The 23,510-nt window shown below is 50.8% G+C and overlaps 2 protein-coding genes across 2 annotated transcripts; one reads left to right on the top strand and one right to left on the bottom strand.

Moving 5' to 3' along the window:
• Positions 1 to 246: 246 nt before the first annotated feature.
• On the top strand, positions 247 to 5,664 carry ETH_00024100 (splicing factor 3B subunit 1, putative; the record flags this gene model as incomplete). Its single annotated transcript, XM_013376484.1, has 9 exons — positions 247 to 849; positions 1,045 to 1,327; positions 1,578 to 2,110; positions 2,208 to 2,378; positions 2,509 to 2,756; positions 3,018 to 4,723; positions 4,923 to 5,014; positions 5,221 to 5,316; positions 5,530 to 5,664. The coding sequence occupies 9 exons, from the start codon at positions 247 to 249 to the stop codon at positions 5,662 to 5,664; spliced, it is 3,867 nt and encodes a 1,288-aa protein (XP_013231938.1).
• A 669-nt stretch (positions 5,665 to 6,333) lies between these two features.
• ETH_00024095 (C2 domain-containing protein, putative) lies at positions 6,334 to 20,904 on the bottom strand (the record flags this gene model as incomplete). Its single annotated transcript, XM_013376483.1, has 35 exons — positions 6,334 to 6,421; positions 6,568 to 6,623; positions 6,751 to 6,898; positions 7,092 to 7,286; positions 7,416 to 7,588; positions 7,852 to 8,024; positions 8,173 to 8,293; positions 8,423 to 8,561; positions 8,948 to 9,094; positions 9,418 to 9,791; positions 9,912 to 10,136; positions 10,279 to 10,356; positions 10,958 to 11,014; positions 11,296 to 11,422; positions 11,613 to 11,694; positions 11,852 to 12,050; positions 12,218 to 12,472; positions 12,742 to 13,187; positions 13,447 to 13,537; positions 13,638 to 14,516; positions 14,693 to 15,086; positions 15,246 to 15,442; positions 15,571 to 15,716; positions 16,010 to 16,656; positions 16,776 to 17,129; positions 17,251 to 17,456; positions 17,759 to 17,855; positions 18,037 to 18,116; positions 18,274 to 18,488; positions 18,822 to 19,083; positions 19,275 to 19,367; positions 19,556 to 19,681; positions 19,927 to 20,232; positions 20,373 to 20,497; positions 20,697 to 20,904. 35 exons carry the CDS (start codon positions 20,902 to 20,904, stop codon positions 6,334 to 6,336), a joined length of 7,509 nt encoding a protein of 2,502 aa, XP_013231937.1.
• Between the last annotated feature and the right edge of the window lie 2,606 nt (positions 20,905 to 23,510).

Genomic DNA, 23,510 nt, shown 5'->3' with positions numbered 1-23,510 from the left:
GCCAGCCGCAGCAGCAGCAGCAGCAGCAGCAGCAGCAGCAACACGGGCAGCCAGGCCCCGCTGACCTCGAAGGGAGCCTTCGACTCGCACCTCTACGGCGAAACGCCCGTGCACCAGTACCTCTCGGAGATCCCCGCAGAAGATGAACAGCCGACGCCGCTGGGGGGCGTTTTCGGGGAAGAGGCGCAGCAGCAGCGCAGAGGGGTGGACTCTGTGGCGCGGCTGGTGGAGAGCGAGCGGCGAGCGATGCTGTCTTCTTCGGGGGCGGACGCGAGCGACGCTGCAGCGCTGCTCGAGAAGAAGGCCATCGCCACGCGCGAGGACTTGTACCGCAGGCAGCGCTTCCAGCGGGCCCTTTCTCCCGAAAGACAAGACCCTTTTGCTGCAGACGGGGGCCGCAGGGGGGACGTGAGCGCCCGCAGCTACGCAGACGTCATGGTGGAGCAGCAGCTCGACAGGGAGAAGCAAGCTGCTGTCAAGCAGATTCGGAAGCTGCAGGAAGACGCGGCCTTCGCGCAGCAGCTGCTGCAGCAGCGGCAGCAGGAGGAGGCCGCCGGCGCCGCCGCAGCAGGCAAGCGCGGCCGCTGGGCCGGGGACAGGCAGCTCACCGACGCCGAACGCCTGGCCCTGCAGCAGCAGCAGCAGCAGCAGGGCAGCGAGGGGGCTGCTGCTGCAGCGGCCAGCCTCACCAGCCGCTGGGACACTCCCCTCCAGGCCGGCGGCCAGGCCCCCGGCTGGGGCGACACTCCCATGGCCTCCGGCGGAGAACCAGCAGCAGAAGCAGCAGAACAAAAACCCAAAAAGAGAAGCAGATGGGACGCCACCCCGGCGCAGCCCGGCACTGGCCAGGTACGTACACTGCAGGTTTCGTGCAGCTTTCCGGGCAACTTTTGCACTTTTTGTTTCCTTTTCTCCCGAAATTCTCCAAATTCAACTTTTTCACAATTTTAAACTTGAATCCGAGCGCGAGAGCACTCGGCCTCTGCAGATCGGCGCAAAAGCTGCACGCCGCTGCGCCGGCGGTGGGGTGTACGTACACCGCAGGAAACGCCGACGCCGGGCCAGTGGGGAGCGACGCCGCTCGTGGCGGGGCCTGGAGGCCAGACGCCGTTGGCAATGAAAAAGAAAAGCCGTTGGGACGCAACTCCAGTGCCTGGAGGAGAAGAGGGATCGGGGGTGGGGTCGGCCATGGCCACTCCGCTCACGGGGGCCCGCCTGGCCGACGGCTCCGACGCCGGCCTCGCCACCCCCGGCCTTTCCCAGACTCCGGGGGCCACCCCCATGACTTCGGGCTTGACCCCTGGGGCCACGCCGCTGGCCATGACGGGTGCGCGTTGCTGCTGCTGCTGCTGCTGCTGCTGCTGTCTGCGGGCTGCAGCCGCGGCGCCGCGGCTGCTGCCTGCGGGCAGCGAGCGGGGCGGGCTGGCGCTGCTGGTGCCTGCGGGCCGCAGGGAAGGCGGCGCGGCTCTGCCGCTGCTGCTGCCTGCGCGCTGCAGGCGTCGCCGCCTGCCGCTGCTGCTGCCGCTGCTGCTGCTGCTGCTGCAGCAGGGTGGGGCTGTGGAGGTGCGTCTGTGCAGGCCTGGGGTCCACGCCGATGACTCCGAGCACTCCTCTGCAGACCCCGGAGCAGCTGCTGGCGCTGCGGCTGCAGCAGGAGTTCGACGAGAGAAACAGATACTTGACCGACGAAGAACTCGACAGGATAATGCCGAGCGAGGGCTACGAAGTGGTGCAGCCGCCGAGCGACTACAACCCGCCGCCAACTTCTGCTGCTGTTGCTGCAGCACGCGCGCGGCAGCAGGCCCTGGCCTCCTCGGGCATGGGCCCCGCCACCCCCGGAGTTGCTGCTGCTGCCACTCCCCTCGGGGTCACTCCCATGTACGTCATGCCTGAGGAGGGGGGCATTTCGGTGAAGGCGTTGGACCCCACGGGTTCGCTGCTGGACCCGCAGGGGCTCGGCGAGGCTTCTGGGGGGGTGCAAATGAAGGCTGAGGACTTCCACTTCTTTTCCAAACTCTTCGAAGAAAAGCCGGAAGACCAAATGACCCAGGAGGTGACTCTTGCGGAGGGCTTGCTGCTGGATTCGGGGATTCGGGAGGGGAAGCGGGGGGTTCGAAGTTGAATTGTGCAGATTTTGTCTTCTTTTGAATTTATTGCAAGCTAGCGGGGTGATCGGAGCTGCTGCGGGCTGCTTTCTGTGTTGATAGGAAGTGAAGGAAAAGAAGATCCAGCTGCTGCTGCTCAAAATCAAGAACGGAACTCCCCCGCTGCGCCGTTCTGCGCTGCGCATTCTGACTGACAAAGCAAAAGAGTTCGGAGCTGCTGCACTTTTCAACCAAATTTTGCCTCTGATGATGCAGACGACGCTGGAGGACCAGGTGGGCGCGGTGCAAGTTGGGGTGTATGTGCAGCTGCAGCTGCAGGCATGCGGTTGCTGCCCACGTTTCGATGAAATCCGACACTTATTCTCACTTTTTCTGCAAAATTGTGAGGGGTTGTGCACTGCAGGAGCGCCACTTACTCGTGAAAGTCATAGATCGCGTGCTGTACAAGCTGGACGACCTGGTGCGGCCGTATGCCCACAAGATCCTGGTGGTCATAGAGCCTCTTCTGATTGACGAGGATTACTACGCCCGCATAGAGGGCAGAGAAATCATCAGCAACTTGGCCAAGGCCGCAGGCCTGGCGACGATGATCGCCACCATGAGGCCAGATATTGACCATCCCGACGAATACGTGCGGAACACCACCGCCAGGTAGAGGGCTTTGGCAAATGCACTTCGGTGGCGGCTTATAAAAACGGAGTTGCGAAATCTCGCGTTTTCCGTTGAAGTCTCTGGCTTGACTAGACTAGTCCCGCGTTGACAGTGCTGCTGCTGCAGCGCGAACTTGAATATGATTTATGCATCTTTCGAATTCCCTCTAGCCTGTATTGCATCAGCCCATCTGGTGTGGGCATCACCTGTAGTAAGCATTGTGCATGCGGGGATTGAAGTGTTTGTTTTTTTGTTCTTCAGGGCATTTGCTGTGGTGGCCTCTGCGTTGGGTGTGCCTTCGTTGCTGCTGTTCTTGAAGGCCGTGTGCCAGAGCAAGAAGTCGTGGCAGGCACGCCACACAGGTATAAAAATAATTCAGCAGATAGCCATTCTGCTGGGGTGCGGCGTATTGCCTCATTTGCGGCAGTTCGTTGAAATCATCCAACATGGGCTCGACGATCCCGTACTGAAGATCAAGACAGTCACTGCACTGGCTCTGGCCGCACTGGCTGAGGCAGCAGCGCCGTATGGCATTGAAGCCTTCGATTGCGTGCTGCGTCCTTTGTGGAAGGGTATTGGTGAAATAAAGGGGAAGAGCTTGGCGGCTTACTTGAAAGCCATTGGCTCCATCATTCCACTTATGGACGCCTACCACGCGAGCTACTATACTCGGGAAGTCATGGTGATGCTTGTGCGCGAATTTGAAACAAACGATGAAGAGATGAAAAAGATCGTTTTGCGAGTGGTCAAACAATGCGTAGCCACGGAAGGTGTGGAGGGTGAATACATCCGCACAGATATCATTCCTCCTTTCTTTTCAAAAATGTGGCTCGTCAGAAACGCCCTTGACCGCCGCACGGCCAAACTGCTCACCGAAACTGCGACGGAGTTGGCTTCCAAGGCTGGCGGAGCGCACGTCATCAAGTTTATCGTAGATGATCTGAAGGACCCGAGCGAGCCCTTCAGGAAGGTGACGCTTGAAACCATAGAACAGGTAATTGTGAACGGCGGTGTGGCGGACATTGACGGAAGGCTGGAGGAGCAGCTCATTGATGGCTTGCTTTATGCGTTCCAAGAACAGACAACTGAGGACACGCAAGTGCTTCTAAACGGCTTTTCAACCATCGTAAATGCACTCTCGACCCGCGTGAAGCCGTACCTCCCCCAGATTTGTGGTGTCATTCGCTGGCGGTTGAACACCCCTTCAGCGAAGCTGAGGCAGCAAGCGGCAGACCTCGTGGCGCGCATTGCAACTGTCATGTTCAAGAGTGGGGAAGAGCAAATGTTAGGGCACTTGGGCTTGTTCTTGTACGAGTACTTGGGTGAAGAGTACCCTGATGTGTTGGGAAGCATTTTGTGCGCGTTGAAAGCCATCGTGAACGTGATTGGAATGAACAAGATGACGCCACCTATCAAGGATCTGCTGCCACGTTTAACTCCTATTCTTAAAAACCGCCACGAAAAAGTGCAGGAGAATCTTATTGATCTCATCGGCCGTATCGCCGACCGCGGAGGCGACTTGGTGTCGCCCAAGGAATGGGATAGGATTTGCTTTGACCTTTTGGACTTGCTGAGGGCCCAGAAAAAGAGCATTCGTAGAGCCACTGTGAACACATTTGGCTACATTGCGAGGACCATAGGGCCGCAAGATGTGTTGGCAACACTCCTGAACAATTTGAAGATGCAAGAACGTCAGTTGCGACTGTGCACGACCATCGCCATTGCTATCGTGGCTGAGACCTGCTTGCCATATTCTGTGCTGCCTGCGCTCATCAACGAATACCGAGTGCCTGAACTGAACATTCAAAACGGTGTGTTGAAGACTCTTAGCTTCATGTTTGAGTACATTGGCGAGATGGCCAAGGACTACATCTATACAGTTACGCCGTTGTTAGAAGATGCCCTCATGGACAGAGACCTTGTCCACAGACAAACTGCAGCTTGGGCTTGCAAGCACCTTGCCCTTGGTGAGCCTAAATTCGTTCTGCTCAGGCATTCGTTAGCAAAAGACACTGTTCCACTGTATTCAGCAGCGGGCAAAGGGACCAGGTAACAGGGTAGAATTGCAGTGACCTGCATTCAGTACTTCATACTTTTGGTGGCGTTCGGTGGAGCAACATGTTGCAACAAAGTTGCAAACTTTTCCGGTGTTTGTGGATTATATAGGCGTCCACGGACTGAGCTGTGAAGATGCGCTTACTCATTTGTTTAACTACGTCTGGCCAAACATTTTCGAAGTGTCGGCACACATGGTCCAAGTAAGTTACAGTTAGTTAGTTCGTCATTTGGCTGAAAGGGGTTTGTGTTGCATGTGCAGGTGGCCAGTGTAGCCACTGTTGCATATCGGAAAGTGCCTAGCGCGCTTCGTTGATACTTTTCAGTACAGCGCGCTATGCAAGCATTAGCACTCCTCTGGCGGCTTTTTTATAACACTTCTCTATACGTTCTTTTATGCGGCTTGCAGGCGTTTTTTGATGCTGTGGACGGCATGCGCGTTGCTATCGGGCCCGGAGTTGTTTTCCGATATGTCATCTTGGGTCTCTTCCACCCTGCACGCAAAGTAAGTTACTTATTCTCTCCAACGCCATCCCCTTTTACTCGCGCTGTTTCAGCATCTATTGCAAGGCCCGAGTTTCCCTGTGTCGATACAGTCGGCGTGACAGTTCATCTGCTGGTCCGCACAGTAGTGCTTGCATGGTGCAAACAAGGGGTCACCATGGGAGCGCCCGTAGTAAGAATTCATTTTTATTGCCGTTGTGCTGTTTTCATGCAGGTACGAGAGGTGTATTGGAGGGTGTACAACAACGTGTACATCGGGCACCAGGACGCAATGGTAGCTTTTTTCCCAAGACTTCCCGACGACGGGAAGCATTCATTTGCCCGTCATGAGCTTGAACTGGTCATTTAGGCTGGCGTGATGACAGGAGCGTAGATTAGCAGTTGCGCCGCGGGAATTGATGAGCAGAAAACTCTATGCATACGTGTTCCGCCTCATTTGCAACACCAGAATGCCTTAGTTTGTAGTGGTGAAACGATCTGTTCTTTCATTCCAGCGTGGTTCTTAGATAGTGGACTCCAGATTACCTTTCTTAGCAGGAGATGAGCCTCTGTCGTACTGATTTACCCAGGGAGCATCTATTGCATGGCGGCCTGTGCTTAACAGGTCCTAGCGTCTTGGCGGTGCTCGCCGTCACATAAGCGGGAGGGGTGTCGGCAGTGACAGCTCCGCTTTGAACCATTTTGTCTGATGAGGGATGCGTGCTAGGCTGCTGTCGCTCTTGAACTGTAGTGCTTAAGGAGTAGTGAGGCTACCGTTTTGCGTTGGTTAGATACTGTTCCAATTGAAGTAATGCTGCTGCTTGGGAGGATGCAGGCAGGTGAGCCCAACGGCAGAGAGCCTGCAGGTAATGCTGAGGGACTAGCCAAGGGCTTACTTGCTTGCAAACAGTATAGACTGGCTTGCGTTCATATACAGTATAAATTTAAACACTCGTAGTTGGTGGTCACTGAGAAAAGTATACGGCTATTTTGTGCGTGCACAGCGGCAACGTTGCTGCCGAACTTCGCAGCAGTTAAACTAGACGCGGATTGCAATGATTATGATCGCGGCGATGAGGACCATAAGAAGCAGTATCGTCAGCATGCAGCACCCCATCGAAGTTGCCCTAAGCAGCACAGCATAGGATGAATGTACAGCTAATACACGTATTAGCAGGTGCACAGCAGTTCGGTGCTACATGTTTACGCGTACAGCGAAGCCAAATGAACGTGAGCCTGTGGATCCAGTGGGAAACATTGCTTCCTGACTCACTGAATAAGTGCACAGGTCTGATTCCCTATCACCAGTGTTAGGTAACCCACGGGGTCCTGCAGACAGGCTCGTACAGAAGCAACGGAATGCTTTTGAGATTTCATCCACAAGCCATGAATCCTGGCACGTTCACAGGCTGCTGGACAACATGGTGATGCAGGCAGAAAACGCGGTCCCTCTCACAGATAAAATCATGTTGGGAGAGGGGCGGTCCGCCGGTTCTGCCAGGGGCTCGGGGGCAGCGCGGCCAGCGCCAACCGGATGAGCCTCTGCTTCGCCCTTGGGAACTAAAGCAACTGTGCAGTGAAGAGTAGCAGAGCCGGACACAAGCCTGATGTAGCAGCACGCGCATTGCACAAGAATGTTTTTCAGGGCGAAGCTTCACAGCGAATGCGGCAGATAGGCAAGCTACCGCCAATCGTTGTCAAGTACACGCTGTAGCCAGCCTTCGGCAGGAATGGTGGAACTCGCGTCAATCCCAGGGTAACTTTGGGGTTGTCTTGTTATGTGATAGTTCAGCCCACGTTCGCATGCGGCGGCGTTTGGCCTGTCTGCCGCAGCAGCAAATTCCTAGACAGCAGCAGAGAGCGACGGAATCATCTGTCTGGTCAAGGAAGTTTTCTTTCACTTCTCGGCGGTTGCAGCAACCCGTCACGGAAGCAGGGCAACCCATGGCTTCGTATGGGGCACACCAAAATGCCTGGCACCAACGCTCGACCCTGAAGGCAGACACAGTGCAATTCAGCGCTGCAATGCTCCACTTCAGTGAGGAGAAATGATCGCTTCAGCATAAAGCTGTAAGGAGAGGCATCTGGTACAGCAAGAAGCTAACATTGGCCTGCACTCACATTCCGGCTCCCAGAGGGTCAGCAAATGTAACATCGAAGTCAATCGGGCTGATGGGCCCTTGGTCTTGGCGGAAGCGAGTCATTGCCGAGAGGGCAAATGCATCGAGGCTGAGAGTCTCGGAGTTGTAAAGAGCATTGTCAGTTGCAGGAGCGTTAATATCGATCAGAGTAAGCTGAAAATATCAGTGCTCGGCAGCATACGCAGTAGTTGTGCATAGCTAAAGTGCACACGATCACAGTGTTGCCAAAAGTGGGTAACATGACTGTCGCTGTGTATTCGCTAAAGAGGAACCTCGCACGCAGAACGAGGCACCTAATGGAAAAATTGACACAGAATCTCCCGCGGATACTCGTAGTCCGTTGCCTTCTTCCATAGCACATTTATCAGTGCTACGTATTGTAAGCATTCTTGCTACATTACATTTTCAGTTCTAACCTTTGCGCTCATAGCTGCCAGTGGTAGCTTAACGCGTTTCAATATGCGCCAGTTGAAAGTGGCAGTGCGTCGGGAGAAGAAGTGCACGTCTGTGTCAAAGCAGTCGTATGAATCCTCCAACTCAAAATCTGTCGTGAAGAGCTCCACGCGAACTTTGAGATCGTTGCGTTCCCCTGCAAGAGACGAAGAAATGATAGGAAGCAGTGGCAACCTGTTCAGTGTAAATAATAAAACGTAGAAAAACACATGGAAAGTGTCAACAAACTAACTGCTTCTATTGGCTGCAATGTTCGCTCCACTCTGATCATAGTTCCGGCTCACCTGAAGAACCCTTGAAGACGTTTATGTTTTCCACATTCCAAATGATAAAACGAAGCTCGAATTCTTCTTCTTGTCCCAAATTCGAGATGTAGATTTCTTCATATGGATCTTGTTCACCAACCTGATACACACAAGGCAAAAGCCGTTTCAACAAAAAGCCCTACTGCTGCCGAATTTGACATGCAGAACCGTGAGTTTCAAGAATTGACAAGAACAAGGGAAAGGTGCTTGATATGTCTACTGCGCCTACCATATCGATAAAGTATCGAAGGGTCCCCTGAGAAACACCAAGCTCCCCTTCGTTTTCCCCTGTTTGAAGGGGTTGATACTCAATAGGGAAGTAATGCAGTGGCGGAACATAAGCTTTCTTCCCCGGTCCTACAACTGGGCTGCAGTTGTCAGACAAAGGTAACGCATTGAACACGTACGTGGTTGAGAGCCTTGCCCTCAAACCTATGGTGCGGCTGGTGCTGCCGATGAGCATTCGTCAGCGAACATGTGATTTACCAGGTTTTCTGATACTTATTTATACGCGACGCCTTGAGAGCCAGCCACCTGCGAATGTACGGGACAGAGAATCAGCGGAGAGTTGCAAGTAGCAGCCAGATTCAGTGCCACTGACTATGCCTAGTCAAAAGGTTGGAGCCTTCCTAAACACGAACAAATAAGCTGCGCGCAAACAAATAATGCTGGCTTAGCTAAGTGAGCATGCATTAATAAATCGTAGTAGGCATGGCTGCAGAGTAACAATTGGGAACCTAAAAAGGCGGCGTACCTTTCTTCCAGGTCAACAGAAACCATGCCTAATGGCGAGTCGCTTTGCAGCACATCACCCTTATCCATGACAACAATTTTTAGGAGGGCAGGCCCCGGAATCAGCAGTTGAAATACAAAGTGCTCGTAGAAGTTCGGATTACAGTTGCTGCAAGCGGAATGAAGCACTCTCTACGCCCAGTTTTTTCCACAACATATTGGCTAGCTGCCGCAAGCTGCAGCAATGTACAGCATGAATAGGAAGCGCAACGTCTGCCAACATCCATATATATACACGTATTTGTGCCCCATCCCACTGCAACAATGTTCAGTCAAACTTGAACCCTGCATAAAAAGGACGGCTGACTAACATCAAGAGCAACGCGTTAGTACTCTTCATGTGAGCCACAGCATTGTGTTGTTGAGCAGCTTTTGCTATTGTTGGCGTAAGATTAACATCCAGGCATTGAGCTAATTCCGCCGACAACCTACCCATCAAATACCCGGTCGGAGACTGTAATCTGCTGCCCCACTTGGAGCTTTAGATACGGATCGCTCATGCCTATGGTGTCCACATTTTGAAGGTTTCGCGCAGTTAAAATGTAAACATGCACTACAACAACTTCTTCCATCCAGCGGTGCATAGGTGGTGCTATAAGCACATCGGGAGGAGCATAGCCAGAAGTCGCGAGAGAGCTTGTGTCGGCCGAGTTGCTGGAGGTCTGCTTGTTTCCCGGCAGCTGTTGACGCTGCGCGAGTGCCTTTGTCTCAGATACTGCTTGAGAGGGTCCCTTCGCTGCCCCGTCATCGGCCTTGTCTGTCAAGGCCTTGTTTGTCGCTGTAACATCCGTCACTCTCACCCACCCCTTAAAGCATCGCAAACTTACACAGAAATTGTGCATTGCCGCCGACCCGTCCTAGGAGCACTTGAGCCCCACAGTGTCACTACGATGCTCTACAAACACGCGCGCTATGGGCATTCTTACTTTCAGCAGGGCAATTTTCTTCTTGTCTTCTCCCCAAACCACAGGGTGCGCCAAGTTGAGCGTCGGCAACATTGAAAAGCTGTCAAACCATAACACGGTTTGGTCACGGTCGAAGTAGGTGCAAGTCTTTTTCAACCGACACACTAATTCTCCACGCTGCACGTCAATGGAGTAGCTAAAGCCTGCCTTTGAGTCCTCATAGAAACACTTTCTGTAACCACCCCCCTGCAGCGCCCACAATTTCCACATAACTCATGATGTTGTGGCTGTGGTCTACGAAGTGCCACGCTAGAATTTTGCTGTATCTGAATCTGCAAGTAACTACCGATGTAAGTGGCACGAATTCTGCTCAATGCTACAATCTTACGGCTTCTCGAAGCTTTGCCAGCTCGGACTCCTGCTCGAGAATCTCCACTTCCAACTGCTGTCGCTCTGCTTGTCCCACCTAACATATTCACGCAGTATACTGATGGCATTCACTGAATGGCGTTTGAAAGATACAAGAAAATAAGCGTGACTTTAGGTACTCAGTTTTGAGTCTATTACTTGCCAGATCTTCTTTTTGTCGCCCTCTCAATTGCATTTTAAGCCGTTGAAGCTTTTGCTCAACACACCTAAGCAGTTTCACATTCGGAAAAAGGGACGGAGTGGGTCAGAGCGCATGCTATGGCAGGAATAATTCGTTCTAGTTATTCAGTACGAACAAACAAAATAGCCGCGGCTCACTGTTGGCCTTAAAACTGGGCGAACAAACGGAAGCTCACATTTTGTAGAAATCTGTGAAACTCTGTGTGATTGTATCATAGATGTAGAAGGAATTCTCGTGGGGATATCTGAGAAGAAAAGCATCATCACTTCTGGAAACGGGTATTCAGTTGACCTGAACAATGCTTTGCTATTGTCACTTTTGTCGCGAAAATGATTTCAGAGCAGGATTCCCTTGAGGAAAAAGAAGGCTTCCCACACTAACCGTATATCAAGGCTTGGGACACACACGCGGTGGTATTGTTTGTCTGCTGTTGTTCTGAAGATGAGGAGCAAATCACCTGTCCTACCAAAGTGACCGTCACATCCACTGGCCGATGCAGACCAGACAACCACTCCTGAAGGCAAACGACAAAACTGTACACACGAATGCGAAATATGGCAAGCATAAAAGTGTTGGAATGTGCTGAAGCCGATAAGCCTCTTCCAGAGCCGCGCGTAGATTCATTCCAGGCCTCTTCAGGGTAAGCAAAGGCTCGCCGTGAACTTGATGGTTAGAAGATGAGTATCAGTTGAGGTAGACGGATATTTTCTCAGCTAGCATGAGGAGAGGGCTACACCATAAGGAAACCTCTAACACGTTGCGCAGCTTGCCTTCTCTTCTTGTGAAAATATTGACCATGTTAAAAGTTGGCAGTAGAGTTCTTGGAAGATCCTTGTTGGCTGCTGTAACTGTTTCTCTATGAGATTCCAGGGACCCGCCATAATCCGAACGCATCAGCATCAGTCGAGCCAACAAACAAGAACTAAGGAATGGTAAGCACACACAAACACTCTCGTCAGTGTTTAATTAGGGACCAAGACTATGCACGAAGAGCCTGTTCACCGGCAGAGCTTGAAAGTGTGCCCGCAGAAGGCACGTGAGATCGGCATCCAGTGCAATGTGGCTAATATCAAAAAATAGTCAACTGGAACGCTGAAGGGGTGGTGGCCTACTTCTCTTCATCAAGTGAGGCTTCATGACCTCGTTTGCGGACCCAAGTGCGTGTTGCATGACGGACTCGGTTTTCCTCACGATCTGCGAGAGTAAAATAGGCTGCAGGTGTAAATCACTAGTACAGTGTTTGCTGGGCTGCACTCCGGTCGACCTGTACAAATTGGGTAATGCTTCTCCGACCAGAAGGCTTGAAATGCAATCTCAGGCAATTTTTTGAAGGTTCAGGGCTTGAACTCACTACCTCTTGCTTTGGAGTCATATTTTTGCTTTGGCGCTTCCTCTCCTTCATCCTCTGGCAAAAATGTTTTTGGTTGCTGCATGAGCCTTTTGTTGTTGCCCAGCTGCAGGGTATCCTTTCTCTCGTTGCTGCAACGACGGGTTTCTTCAAAAAACTGGGCGTACTCCATAGAGTTTGGGCCCGAATCAGACAAGTCGGCCTGCAGGGGAAGGAAAAAGCACAACAGGACATGACGCGGCTTCGGAGCAGAAAAAAGGTAACCGGAAACTATTATTTAGGTTTTGTGTTTGCTCAATAGGGTCTGAAGGTGGTTCTGCTACTGGTTATAACGAATACGGAGTGCTTTTTGATAGGCTTGTCTCTCACTTTCATGACAGGCTCCACAAACGGGACATCTTCTTTATCTTCACACCCAACGAAGTAGTCATCAGCGTTTAAGACGTGCGTGTAGACAACTCCCGCTTTGTCACGTACAAAAAACATATCATGATCAGTCAGCATCCGACCTGGTCGACAGTCGGAGTCGTATATCAATTCACCAGTGTATTCGCTGAAACACTCGACGATGATGTCTATATCAACAGTATTCACAAAAGGCAAGTCTGGCATGATCCGCTGTTCCTGAGTTGACAGACCGCATCAAATCCAACCATGCTGAAAGATTTCCTCAGTTCAAGAATCGGCTTGTGTGTAATTCTGGAGCCCTGCCAATTTCGTTACTCTCACGCACTTTTAATAGCCATTCTGCACTGCACTGGTGTCGTTCACCACTAGCCTCCTTCATATGAACTGCATTTGCGCCCTTTGCTTATATGAACATTTGTGGCACTGGGAGACTCAGGGCATGGCGCTGCTCGTGCTGATAGTGCTCAGTCCTTTGAGTCTCTCACCATCATTGCCATGTCCACCATCGGGGGAGGAAGTCGGGCCAGCAGCGGACTCTCAAGCTGAAGCTTGAGGCAGTTCTCTCCCTGCGGTACTTTTACGAACGAGTTCAGTGCCAGGGACAATGTGCCCATCTCAGCTCCGTCTTTGTTCACTAAGCGGAAGCAAATGTCAGGTAAAATTGCCTTCACTCCTCGATTCTGCATTATGCGCACGCTGCCCCTGCTGCGGTAAGAGCCTTCAGAATCTTTCCGGGTGCAGAATGTTCCTTGTGAGCCAATAGACTTCCAATCCTTTCCACCCCCTGACTTTGTAGGCGCCAACCTTCGCCCCCTTTCTGCGGGATGTGATGTATGCGATACTACATCTTGAATATAGGGCAGATACGGCGTGACGAAGGAGCTGATGGACAATCGTGCTCCAACCCACTGGCCGGGGGCAGTGCTTGACTCTGAGAGCAAATAGCGGCACTGTAAAAAAAGGTCAAAAGCCAGTCTGCCGCCTGGTGTTGAAATGTGCAGTGCTTACTTGTGGATGACAGAGACGTTTATGCGGTATGAAGAGTACAACGCCCAAAATATGTAACCCAGACAGTCAAAAGCATTGCTTAGGTGAGCACCGCGGGCGCGACACAGACGTCGCACTCCCGCATTAAATAATCAGAGATGGATGCCCATGGCAATGTTATTTCAGTGCAGACTGCAGCCCACCAATGTTGCGGCGTATTGGCAACAAAACTTGCCGAGACAGTTTTTCTTCTTTTGCATCGAATACCTCGACAAACACTTTCCGCTTCGTCTCCTGGAAAACAACAACACCAGCAGGTCTGGCTGCAGCGATCCATTCAAGGGAAACAAAACTGTTTTAGAACTAGAATGAGCGTGTCTGCTAATCTTCTTACAGGTTCGGTCTCGCTGAACCTCGCAATCACATTTGGAGCCGGAAAGTCTGAAGAGCTCAGGGCCAATTGCAAATCCTTTGCCTTCCCTTGCCAAAACGCAGACACCTGGAGGATATATTCTGAAAGCTGATCGGCTTGCGACGTTGGAAGAAACCGAACGCCAAGGATGTCGATATCAAAGTGGTATCTCAAAAGCTTGCACTTAGAAACTTCAACAGTAGCGGGGTTGTCAAGAGCAAGCACTGGCCAGTGAGCCAGTTGTGTGCTAGCTTCTCGTCTCATTTCTTTTCCCTTTGATTCACTTGCAGAGGCTGCCTTCTTTCCTGCAAGGATAGGCTGCTTTGTGGAAGTCTCAGTGCCACCTAGGGTAAAACCAACAGCTGCAAGAAGCCGAGGCTTTGTGTCCCACTCAAGGCTCTTTGCCATACTTCCCTCCACTGTGGCGAATGCCACCTGCTCTTTGCTGGAAAGTGAGTACCAAATCGCTTCGTGGGCATAATTAACGTCCGTTTCTGAGTTCCTGAGCTCCTTATCATTGTCCTGGCTCCTCAAACCCTCCAGCTCCTGCAAAGCAGCTCTGTACCTCGCGTCGATATTTTTAGGACTCCACTCAACGATCAATGCTATCATTTCCTTCGTCACTTCGCCGCCCTTCTCGATGTCGATGTCGAATAAACGTAGTAAGACAGGAGGAGGAGGAAGCAGCAACTGATCAAATGGCGGTATTCCGTTTGCAAAAGAAAGTGCTTGTACACTCGTTTGAGGACTAAGGTACAAGTATACAGGAGCTCCTGTACGCTGAAGAAAAGCTGGATTCAAGCTTGTCTTCAAGCAACTCATTTCTCGATCAATTTGGCTCTCGTCAACCATTTTAATTACCTGAGAAAGTCCAACCAGAATAACTCAGTGGCAAGCATGTTTCACAGCATCAGCCATGGCATATATGTATATATATTCCATGGCTGATGGTATATATGTACATATTGCATGCATGTATGTATACATGTATATACGTATACCCTACAAGGCTCCAGCATTCAGCTATATGAGCTCACCTCCCCCTCGACTTCGAGAGACCACCACGGATTGACAAGGGCGTCATTATCCATTGCAGGGAGACTCCTAGCCTGTAGTATATCGGCATGGAAATAGACCTTCTTGTAGAAGGGGGAAGCAGAGAGAAACGAAGTTGGAGGAGTTGCCGCCTCTGGAATAGTGGCTTGGCCACTCAAACCGCCTCTGGAAGGCCCGCTAGGTTCACGCTGTTCAGGTCGCCCACTTGGAGGTGAAAGGCAAAACAGCGACTCGCTAAAGACTTTCCTTCCTACATGACCACAGCGACGCTCAACTGTGTCCATTCCACAGAACACTGAAACAAACTCTGTTTTGGGAATTTCGTTCTGAACAGTCAAGCGTCTGTCTGTAGGCAACTCCCCAGGGTCCGCTTTCCTATGGACACACAGCAGAGCACTATCCAACCGTGACATGCATAAATCGGGACAGCTGTACAAAACAACGCGTTCATGCATAAGTCTGAGGCCCGTCATGTAGATGAATTTCTCACAGCGATAGATCAAGCAAACGTATCTTGGGCGTGAGCCGCCTTACCCGTTTGCGGAATCTGAGCCTCTTCCTTCGCTGAGGTCGTCTAGGCTGCTTTGTGAATCACCAGCAGCAGTAGAATCGTATGCTGGAGATGAATCTGGGGAGCTTAAAACAGCACGTGCAGAGGCAAGTAGGCACGCAGCAAACGTGGAGGGAAAGCGACATTCTGGCAGAGGTGTCACGGACTGGTCCCAATGCATCTGCGCAGTAAGTAGCAGCGCACGTACATAGCAGCTACAGAGCATGTACTCTATGCGTGTCAAGAAAGTGCAGCAACACATATCTTGTGCACTGTATGGGCAGAAAAGCCAAAAGAGCAACTGCATACTTGGATCCACTTAAGCGGCTCAATATCGATTCCGTCATCGGACATCGACGCCGAGTTTGGCTCTCGTATTGTGCTGGACTCCCAAGACATTCTCGCACACTCAGGCACTGCGGGGTGTAAAGTTTTCTTTGCTTCCTCTCCGCTTCCTGCGCAGACGATAAGACGTTGTGCACACTGTCCCGATTGTGCGCAAGAGAATTAAAATGTCTGAAGGGCACCGTAGTCTTTTAAAGTTAAGCCAATGCAAGCAGAGTCAAGCCGCACTGCAGTGCAATGATGAAGAGCTACAACATAGGGACATTTCACAGTCTTTTGTAGCATCCGTGCTGGACATTCAGGTGGACGACTTTAACGAAGTGTAAACGCAAGTGGGAGAACACCTCAGGTGCAAACTGAAATAAACAATGTTTCTTGAATGCTAAAGAGCGTATATTCTTACTGAGTCCGATTATCTGCTGCAGCTCTGATTCGCTGTCTGATTTCCCAGAAGCTAAGGCTTCAGCTGGCGGCCACTCGTTGGAACTTCCTGCTGAGCCAGATTTCTCAAAAGCTGCCTTCGTACGCTCACTGAGAGTGAGGGGAATGCGACCAAATATTTTTGGTGGCTCGTGTTCCTCTCCAACTGGTACCAAGTACACGTAAGCATGCTGTACCTGAGGGAGCAGGAACACTGCCTCGGATTCACGAAAAACCCAGGCATTCAGCAAGGAAGTAGGAAGCTTGCTGAGGCCTTTAAGAGACGAGTCTGTCTCATATGTGCTGCCTGCCATGCCCCCGCCATTTGCGTTAGCTTCTTTGAATGCAATGGCTGTGTCGTGTTGCATCTGCGCACGTGGTGCTGTCCAATTATACACACGAAGCACACCACTATCGTCGACATAACCCGGAAACTCGAGGATATCGGAATTTGCATGCGGTATTTCAGCCATTTCCCTGCATTTCCGGGTTCCAGTGAGATTCCTCGTCAGGGTAACTGGCTTGACTACTTGCCGCTGAGCAAAAAGACCACGTCCAGGAGCAACTATGGGTCCAGGTATTTCTAGAACGCACCCAGGAACTTGAATTAGTAAGCTAACTTCCCGACCCCTGCAATGCAGAAAGACAAAACACACTGACAAACGAAGCTACAGGCAGTATTTTTCAGTGCAGACAAATATACACGAGAGCGCGGGTTGTCACTTCTTTCCTTCGATGAATAGCCTCACCGATATGTGTCAGGTAAGTAAATGGCTCTGCCGATTACTATTTGGACATGAACTAAGACTCCCGAGCGGTCCGGGAATGGTGGCCAGTTTTTTCGTTTCGTGCGCTTCGTGTCAGCAAGGACGCAGAGGCTGCCGCGGTACGTTGACGGAGGTTCCAGAGCCCCCTTGATCATGGCGGTGCTGAATTCTTCCCTCGTTCCATTTATTGCACCCCCAAACATGTGCAGCCAGGTAGGACGGTTCAGCGGTATTTGTCTCATTTGAGCCATGCCCACTTGCTGCTTTAAGATGCCCGAGCCAAACATGAAAGGAGTATCAGAGTCGAAAACTTCCAGCTGCAATCGGCGACGCCGCCTGCAAACGGCAGACACAATTGTTTCGCAGAGGCAGTTTTGCTATTTAACAAGTTATAATTCAGGAGCACACTTAATGTGGACGACCGATTCGACGCTGTTGTGTGCCGCTTGAGTCCTACTGGTCTTTGCAAACTTGAATAGTCATGCACTCCCACTCAACTTCTCTCTGGCGATTGTTTTGAACAGTTGTCGTCCACGAATTTTTCTGTCCCTTCAGGTGGCTTGACTTGATCACCACAAAGGGGTCACAGTCGTTCCACGGCTGCGAGTCGAAGTCCGCATCTGTCTTCGGGAGGAAGTCCGCATACAAGTGTACGTACAGCGTCTGCAAAGTTTCCATAGGAAAGTTCGGATTAATACATAGAGAAGGGCGCACCATCAGAAGCAGTTTGCTTCAAAATGTGCCGTGCCGCCCTCAACGACTTTTTGATAACGACAAGCAAGCACAGATCAAGATTCGCCGACTGCAAAAATAGCCATGGTCCACCAACACAGCCCCCACCACTGTCGCGCAGCGTGTATGTAAAAGGTTGTCGTTTGCCATATCCGCATCACAGGCGCATCAGTCGTTAGGCTAACCACGGGATACGTAGCGTAAATTTTTCAGTTTATCCGGGCATATCTCACCAAGTCTTTTTTGGAAGGATCAACGGCCTCTGATGGTTCTCCAGCATTCGTTTCGTTCCCAGGTGTCACAGCAGCTGCAATGGCAGACCCGAGCGACCTACGCACAACGAAACGTATTCCGCCCAAATTAGTGGTCGAACTGCTTGCGCTATAGGAGGACATGGGAAAAGAGGCATGAGCTGTCCGCGAGAAACACGGCACACGAAGTAGTTGGACTCCAAGCAAATGCACGCTAGCCATTAGGAGGTGGATTTTAGGGACGGGTGCTCGTTACTTACACTGGAGGTGGATAACGCAAAATGTTTGCTTTTGGCAGAGGTTTCTCGCCTTCTGCAAAAATGTCAACATGCATCAGCAGCTGCACCGAAAACCACAGACAAAAAGCTGAATAGTTGCATATGAACTTGAAGAGGCTTTACACAGTGCCCATTCCAAGTTTTACGGAATGATGCAGAAGTTATTATCTATTTGCCCGCTGCTTGTTAAAACATTCTTTACGTATAATATGCCAGTACCTCTCCCCTTCTGACTCCGCTTTTACTTGTTAAAGTACACCGCGCAGCCCAAGCACATAGGCGACGCTCGCTGCAAAATTCACGGATCTCCTCCAGTGGCAACTGCCATGAGCCAAATGTTAAGAAACCTTTCTGACGAGGGAAAACAAACACATTGAAAAGGGCCCTCACGGTCCTCCAGCCCACGCGTTTTTGCGGTGGCAAGGGCGGGAATTCTCAACACGACACACTTCGAACAGGCATATTTATAGCCACGAAGGACAGGCAATGGTAGAAAAGGCTTTCGGACAACTATGAAAATCTAAGATGTGGATAGCTCCACGGTGAGGGAATCCATGCGAACCGTACGCACCTTAGAGTCAGCATTATGTTTGCGCCTTCTCCTTGCCTTAGACCCTGTGATTAGCACACGAGCATAATGTTGAAGATGCCATGCCAAGTTCACACCGCATACTTCTCGCGTATAGGCTTGAAGCTGACAGTTATGCCTCCAAGATATCAACTTACACCTAACCACTGTACACAGGCTATGCCACGGTAGCGCTTACGTCCTTGGAGAGTGAGTGTAGGTGCGTCTTCAGCATCCCGGTTACTCACATCTACTTCTCTGGCCAAGCCGCTGGTTGTCGTTTGAATTTTCACCTTTTGGCCAATGCGGCAATGACGCTCTTCTGAAAAATCTCCACCGTTATTGATTGCTTCAGGTGATGCTTCAGCATCGTTTGGCTTCACTGTGTCTTCTGGGTCAGGACTTTGGTCTGGTACAGCTGCATTCAAGTATTCCTTCCGTGCCCCTTCTATCTCGTCAGCCTGCGCGTACGCAAGGGAATGTGGGGAGGAGTCGAATTCTGTGCCTCCTAGCTGTCCCGGAATTGAGCATGGCCAAGAGCACCTACGTGTATTAATAAGGCGCGCAGAAGTGACTTTATGTTCTCGTTAGATGTTAAAGAGATGATCGTATTGCACCGGGATGCAGAGGAATGAGTAGCGGGCAAACTTACCGTCGCTTCGCGAAGCATCCAGTCGACAACAATGCGGAGTTGCAACAAATCCTCCAGGGTGGTATCTTTCAAGCTGAAGTCAGTTTGCCAACCCTAGGACGAAGGAATGACGCATGTGTTTGCCAAAAATTACAAAACCCCTGCAAGTGTTATACAGTGGTCTGTTTACCTTTGCACTTTTCTTTATCCTAAATGCCGATGTCATTTTTGCATGCGCATGTAAGGTAGTGATTTAGTGCGTAAGCTGAGCTAATAGAGTGTGCTTCTTGTACACTTCTTACCACACCCGGGGGTCCATACAAGTAGCGCTCGCCATCAGGGATTCCGGGAGGGCTGATGGCCCTTTGAGATCCGATGGTCAAGCGTAGGGCCGCCATTTTGTCGTTGGAAACTGACGGATGGTCTGTCTGCACCGAAAAGACGAGGCGAATCACAACACGGCAGCATCAGTTGCTGCGCTACTGCCATTGCGCTGTCTCGCGTATGTGTCAGGAATTTTGTCAGCTGGTGGGTTCCGCACAACAGCCAGAGACTCAACGGACGGTACAATCAGGAGGCAGGATCTCATTTTCACTGAAAGTGAACCCATAACCCGTGAGAATTCATTGGGGAGCTGCCATCTTTTCTGTGTTTTAATGCAATTACGGCGTACTTGCAGGCAGCAACATCTAACTGTCATGTTCTGCGGCTTCTGCTGTTCCGTAGCATCGTCACCCAAACGTCTCGCCAGCTCGACCAAGTCTGGTTGGTCTTCTAGTCTCTCGACAATATGGTAGAACACAGTTATGCGACTGTTCGGCGGCTTTGAAAAAAACGGAGCAGGGACAGAGGCTAGCGGGATCGTCTCCTTCTTCAGCTTGCATGGGCTCCTCGTTATCTGCATCTGGCAAGAGCCCAAAAAGTCTCCTTGCATTCCCATGTCTTGGTCATACACGCTAATATGTAGTGTTCCATTTTCCTGATCGCTCAGCAGAAAACAGAGCGGTTCAAAGATGCAAAACCTTCACAAGTGCAGTTGGGCACAAAACAAAAGTCATTTCTGTTTCGAGCTTGCGTCATTCTCTGCCGTGTCAATGTGCAGCCAGCCTCTAAGCATACTTTGATTTCTGTCTCGAACGAATACTCCCATACAGGGTTGAGCGTGTTCATTTGAGGCGGCGAGCAAAAGGAGTTGCCCTCATAGCGGATGCTCACATACGGGTCAGAAGCCCCCGTGACGTCGCCTGTTGAAAACGAAACAACAGTGCTGCGCAGTCTCTGACACTAGAAATGTAGCACAATTACCAATACTTAGAAATATGGTATAGCCATCAGTTCGTTTAATTAGGGGCAAGTTTGAGCGACTCTATCTTGGCAACGAAAGCATGATGGTTGAGGGAAATAGTCTTGTGTCGTATGAGAAACACAGATTCGAAGGCGTACCTGCAGCTAGATCATTTCCGCATAGAACGCACATTCGCAAAAACAGCGGTCCCTGCTTGGGTGGGGGAGCATTCACAAACTTCTCATCAATTTCTGCTTCTTTTGCCCCGCAGTTGAAAAATGACGGAAGTTCGAGACCCTGAGATGGCTGACGTGGTCCTCCGCCGCCAAGGGTGGCCGCAAGCAGCAGAGACGTGAGGTCCGCCATTGCTGTGAGCTTTATTTATCGCTGTGTAGGAGGTTGCCTGCATGCCCTACTCTTCGTTTTCGAGTTGGCTTGCAGGCCAAAGTGAGGCCTTTCGGCTTCCTACGAAGGCTTCTCAGAAAAAACTCTTGCTTCCCCATTAAAACTGTCTTCCAGCAGATTCGCAGCCTGAGGATATTTTAGGAACTTCAGTGTACGAAGCATTGGTCTCGTTCGCTACGCGCCAAGTCGATCCTGATGGTGGTTAGACCGCCTGCGGATGTCGTGAAATACGTGAGGAAGCTGAAGAATATGTTACTAGGGCTGCGAAAACAACTTCATCGATATGCACATGTAGTGAGGAATTTAATGTGTAAGCTGGAGGACAGACAGTTGTTTCATAAATAGGGCAGGACTGACCGTAACTGTGGCCAGGTTGTCCGCTGCTAGCGAATAAGCTGCAGTTACCGATCTTTCTTTGCGTAAAAATTTCCAACATGAAAAAGAAGTAGAAAAAACCCTATCGGTATGGATAGAAGGCGACTGAGGTGTGGAGATGCACATGAGCCGATAGTGGGATGCTTGATGGCTGATAGTTCTTCGAGCAGGCTGGTCTCTTCCGTCAATGTGTTGGCTACCAAGGCCCCCAAGCTAGCACAAATTTAATCTATTTTACTCATAATACTTAATTTTCATGGCTACCGTGCCATTCCCGTTGCATTTCTACGCCTGCATTCACGAGCCGCGGTGGTTACTGCTGAGCTGGGGGTTCCACAGAAATGTGTCATTCCATAGGACTTCCTTCCAACTCACTCGTTTCTGCATTTGATTCACCACAAAAAAATTTTAAAAGCAGATCATAATGGGTTACATAGGGATGCTGGGGCCTTAAGACGTGGAGTTGAGGACAGTATATCAGTACGTCACGCCTAAGTGGACTGTTCACGTACGGTGGAGGAGGAGCAGCAGTCAAAAATTTACTATCGATTTCGATCTATAAGATTGAGTGTCAGGAAAAGTTTGGCTAAAAGGGAGGGCAACTGCGAATGGTACAACAACAACAGTGCAACCGTTTAGTGATCTCACCGCAGACGACATGTTACATCTGCTCGAGAAAGCAGGGAGGAGCATCAGGTTTCGGCCATAGTCTTTAGAAATCCTTAGCACTATGTTTAGTTGCTTGTTTTGTTGCTTCCTATGTATTCGAAAGCTCAATGGTTGAACTCGGCGAAACAAATGCACGCCTGTGCGGAGGGTAAACTACTGTAGCACGCGGGCACCTTCCAAAAGCGAGCGCTGCTTCAAGTATTTTGTTGAAGTGCAAGACCAAAGGATACTGTTGTGTTAGAAGGATTGTGTGAATTCGTTTACGCCTATCTATGTGTGCGCTAACTAGCTGGATCCTCGCTAGGGAGCCAAAGACATGAAAGCGATCCATAGTTCACTGAGCGCAGCGAAAAAGCGTGTACCCTTTTCAGTGGTTTCAGTGCACAGTCCAGCATTGCATTATCATCATTTCTAGTGCTGAAACTCCCTTCCGGTGAGGAGTGCCCTGCTAATGCCGCTCGCAGTCACTCAAGAAAATGCCATCTTGAAAAACATTGAAGAACACTAACTTGGGCAGCTGTCAGTGTTCTACTGCCAATAGAATATCAAGTTGTCTTGCTTAGCTCATACGTTGCAAGAAGCTACCGCATATGCCTATTCGTGATATGGGAAGCGCCGCTATGACGAAGCTGGCTGCAAGGGTCTGCGCCGAGTCCACCTGTAGCAAGCGCATTTCAGATTGCAGAATTTGCTTTGCCTCAGTGTTCACCATGATAGCAACGACCCTGTGTTGGCTCGCAGTTCACCCTGGTCTTTGGTGGGAAAACTGCATGCTTGACACGTAGGAACCCCCACCTTTCAAAATAAGGAATGCTATACTAAAAGATCGCACCACGGCCATTTGTTAATAGGGAACCAACACTACGGCACCCGCCGACATTATAATTTTAGTGGCAACCGCTACTCTCTGCAAAGCTATCCTGACGGTAGAACACTGACAGCTGCCGAAGTCAGTGTTTGAACAACTTTGCAATGCGAAAAAGCGCACATGCTAGGACAGAAAGAGAGAGCAGTTAGTTCCTGCGTATGTACGTACGCGTATTGCGTTCGAGAAATGTTCATTGCCATACAGCGACGCGTACCAACGCCGAAGTGTACAGACAGCATGAGGAATTGGCAGCCGCCCCGTGCCGTCAGATTCATTATTTCTGATCTTTCCGAATGCGCTCCTTCCTTCAAGCCGTGCTTGCAGCAAAACCCAAACCATCTTCTCCTTTCAGCACTTTCTGGAGATGCAGCTGTGGATGCAAGCTCGAATGGCCTTTGACGGTCACTTGGCCATGCGGGGCAAACTGCAAGGCCACCTGCAGTCTGCATTGCAGGTTAGTTCGAACAGTTATGCCAACCTGAAAAGAAAATCCCACTGCGGGTTTCAGGTCGCGTTTTGGCTCTGCCTTTGCGGGGGAGCTGCATGCTTTGCTTCTGCTGCTTTGGCATCCTACTGTCCCGACTGCATTAGTACGACAGAATGAGCAGTCCTCTCGAATACATCCTCCTCATACGAGCCTGCAGGCTTCGCAAGG

This window comes from Eimeria tenella, genomic scaffold, assembly GCF_000499545.2.
Source record: "Eimeria tenella Houghton genomic scaffold, Eth_scaff35, whole genome shotgun sequence".
In the NCBI taxonomy this organism is placed as follows: domain Eukaryota; phylum Apicomplexa; class Conoidasida; order Eucoccidiorida; family Eimeriidae; genus Eimeria; species Eimeria tenella.
This window is presented reverse-complemented; position numbering and strand designations above follow the sequence as displayed.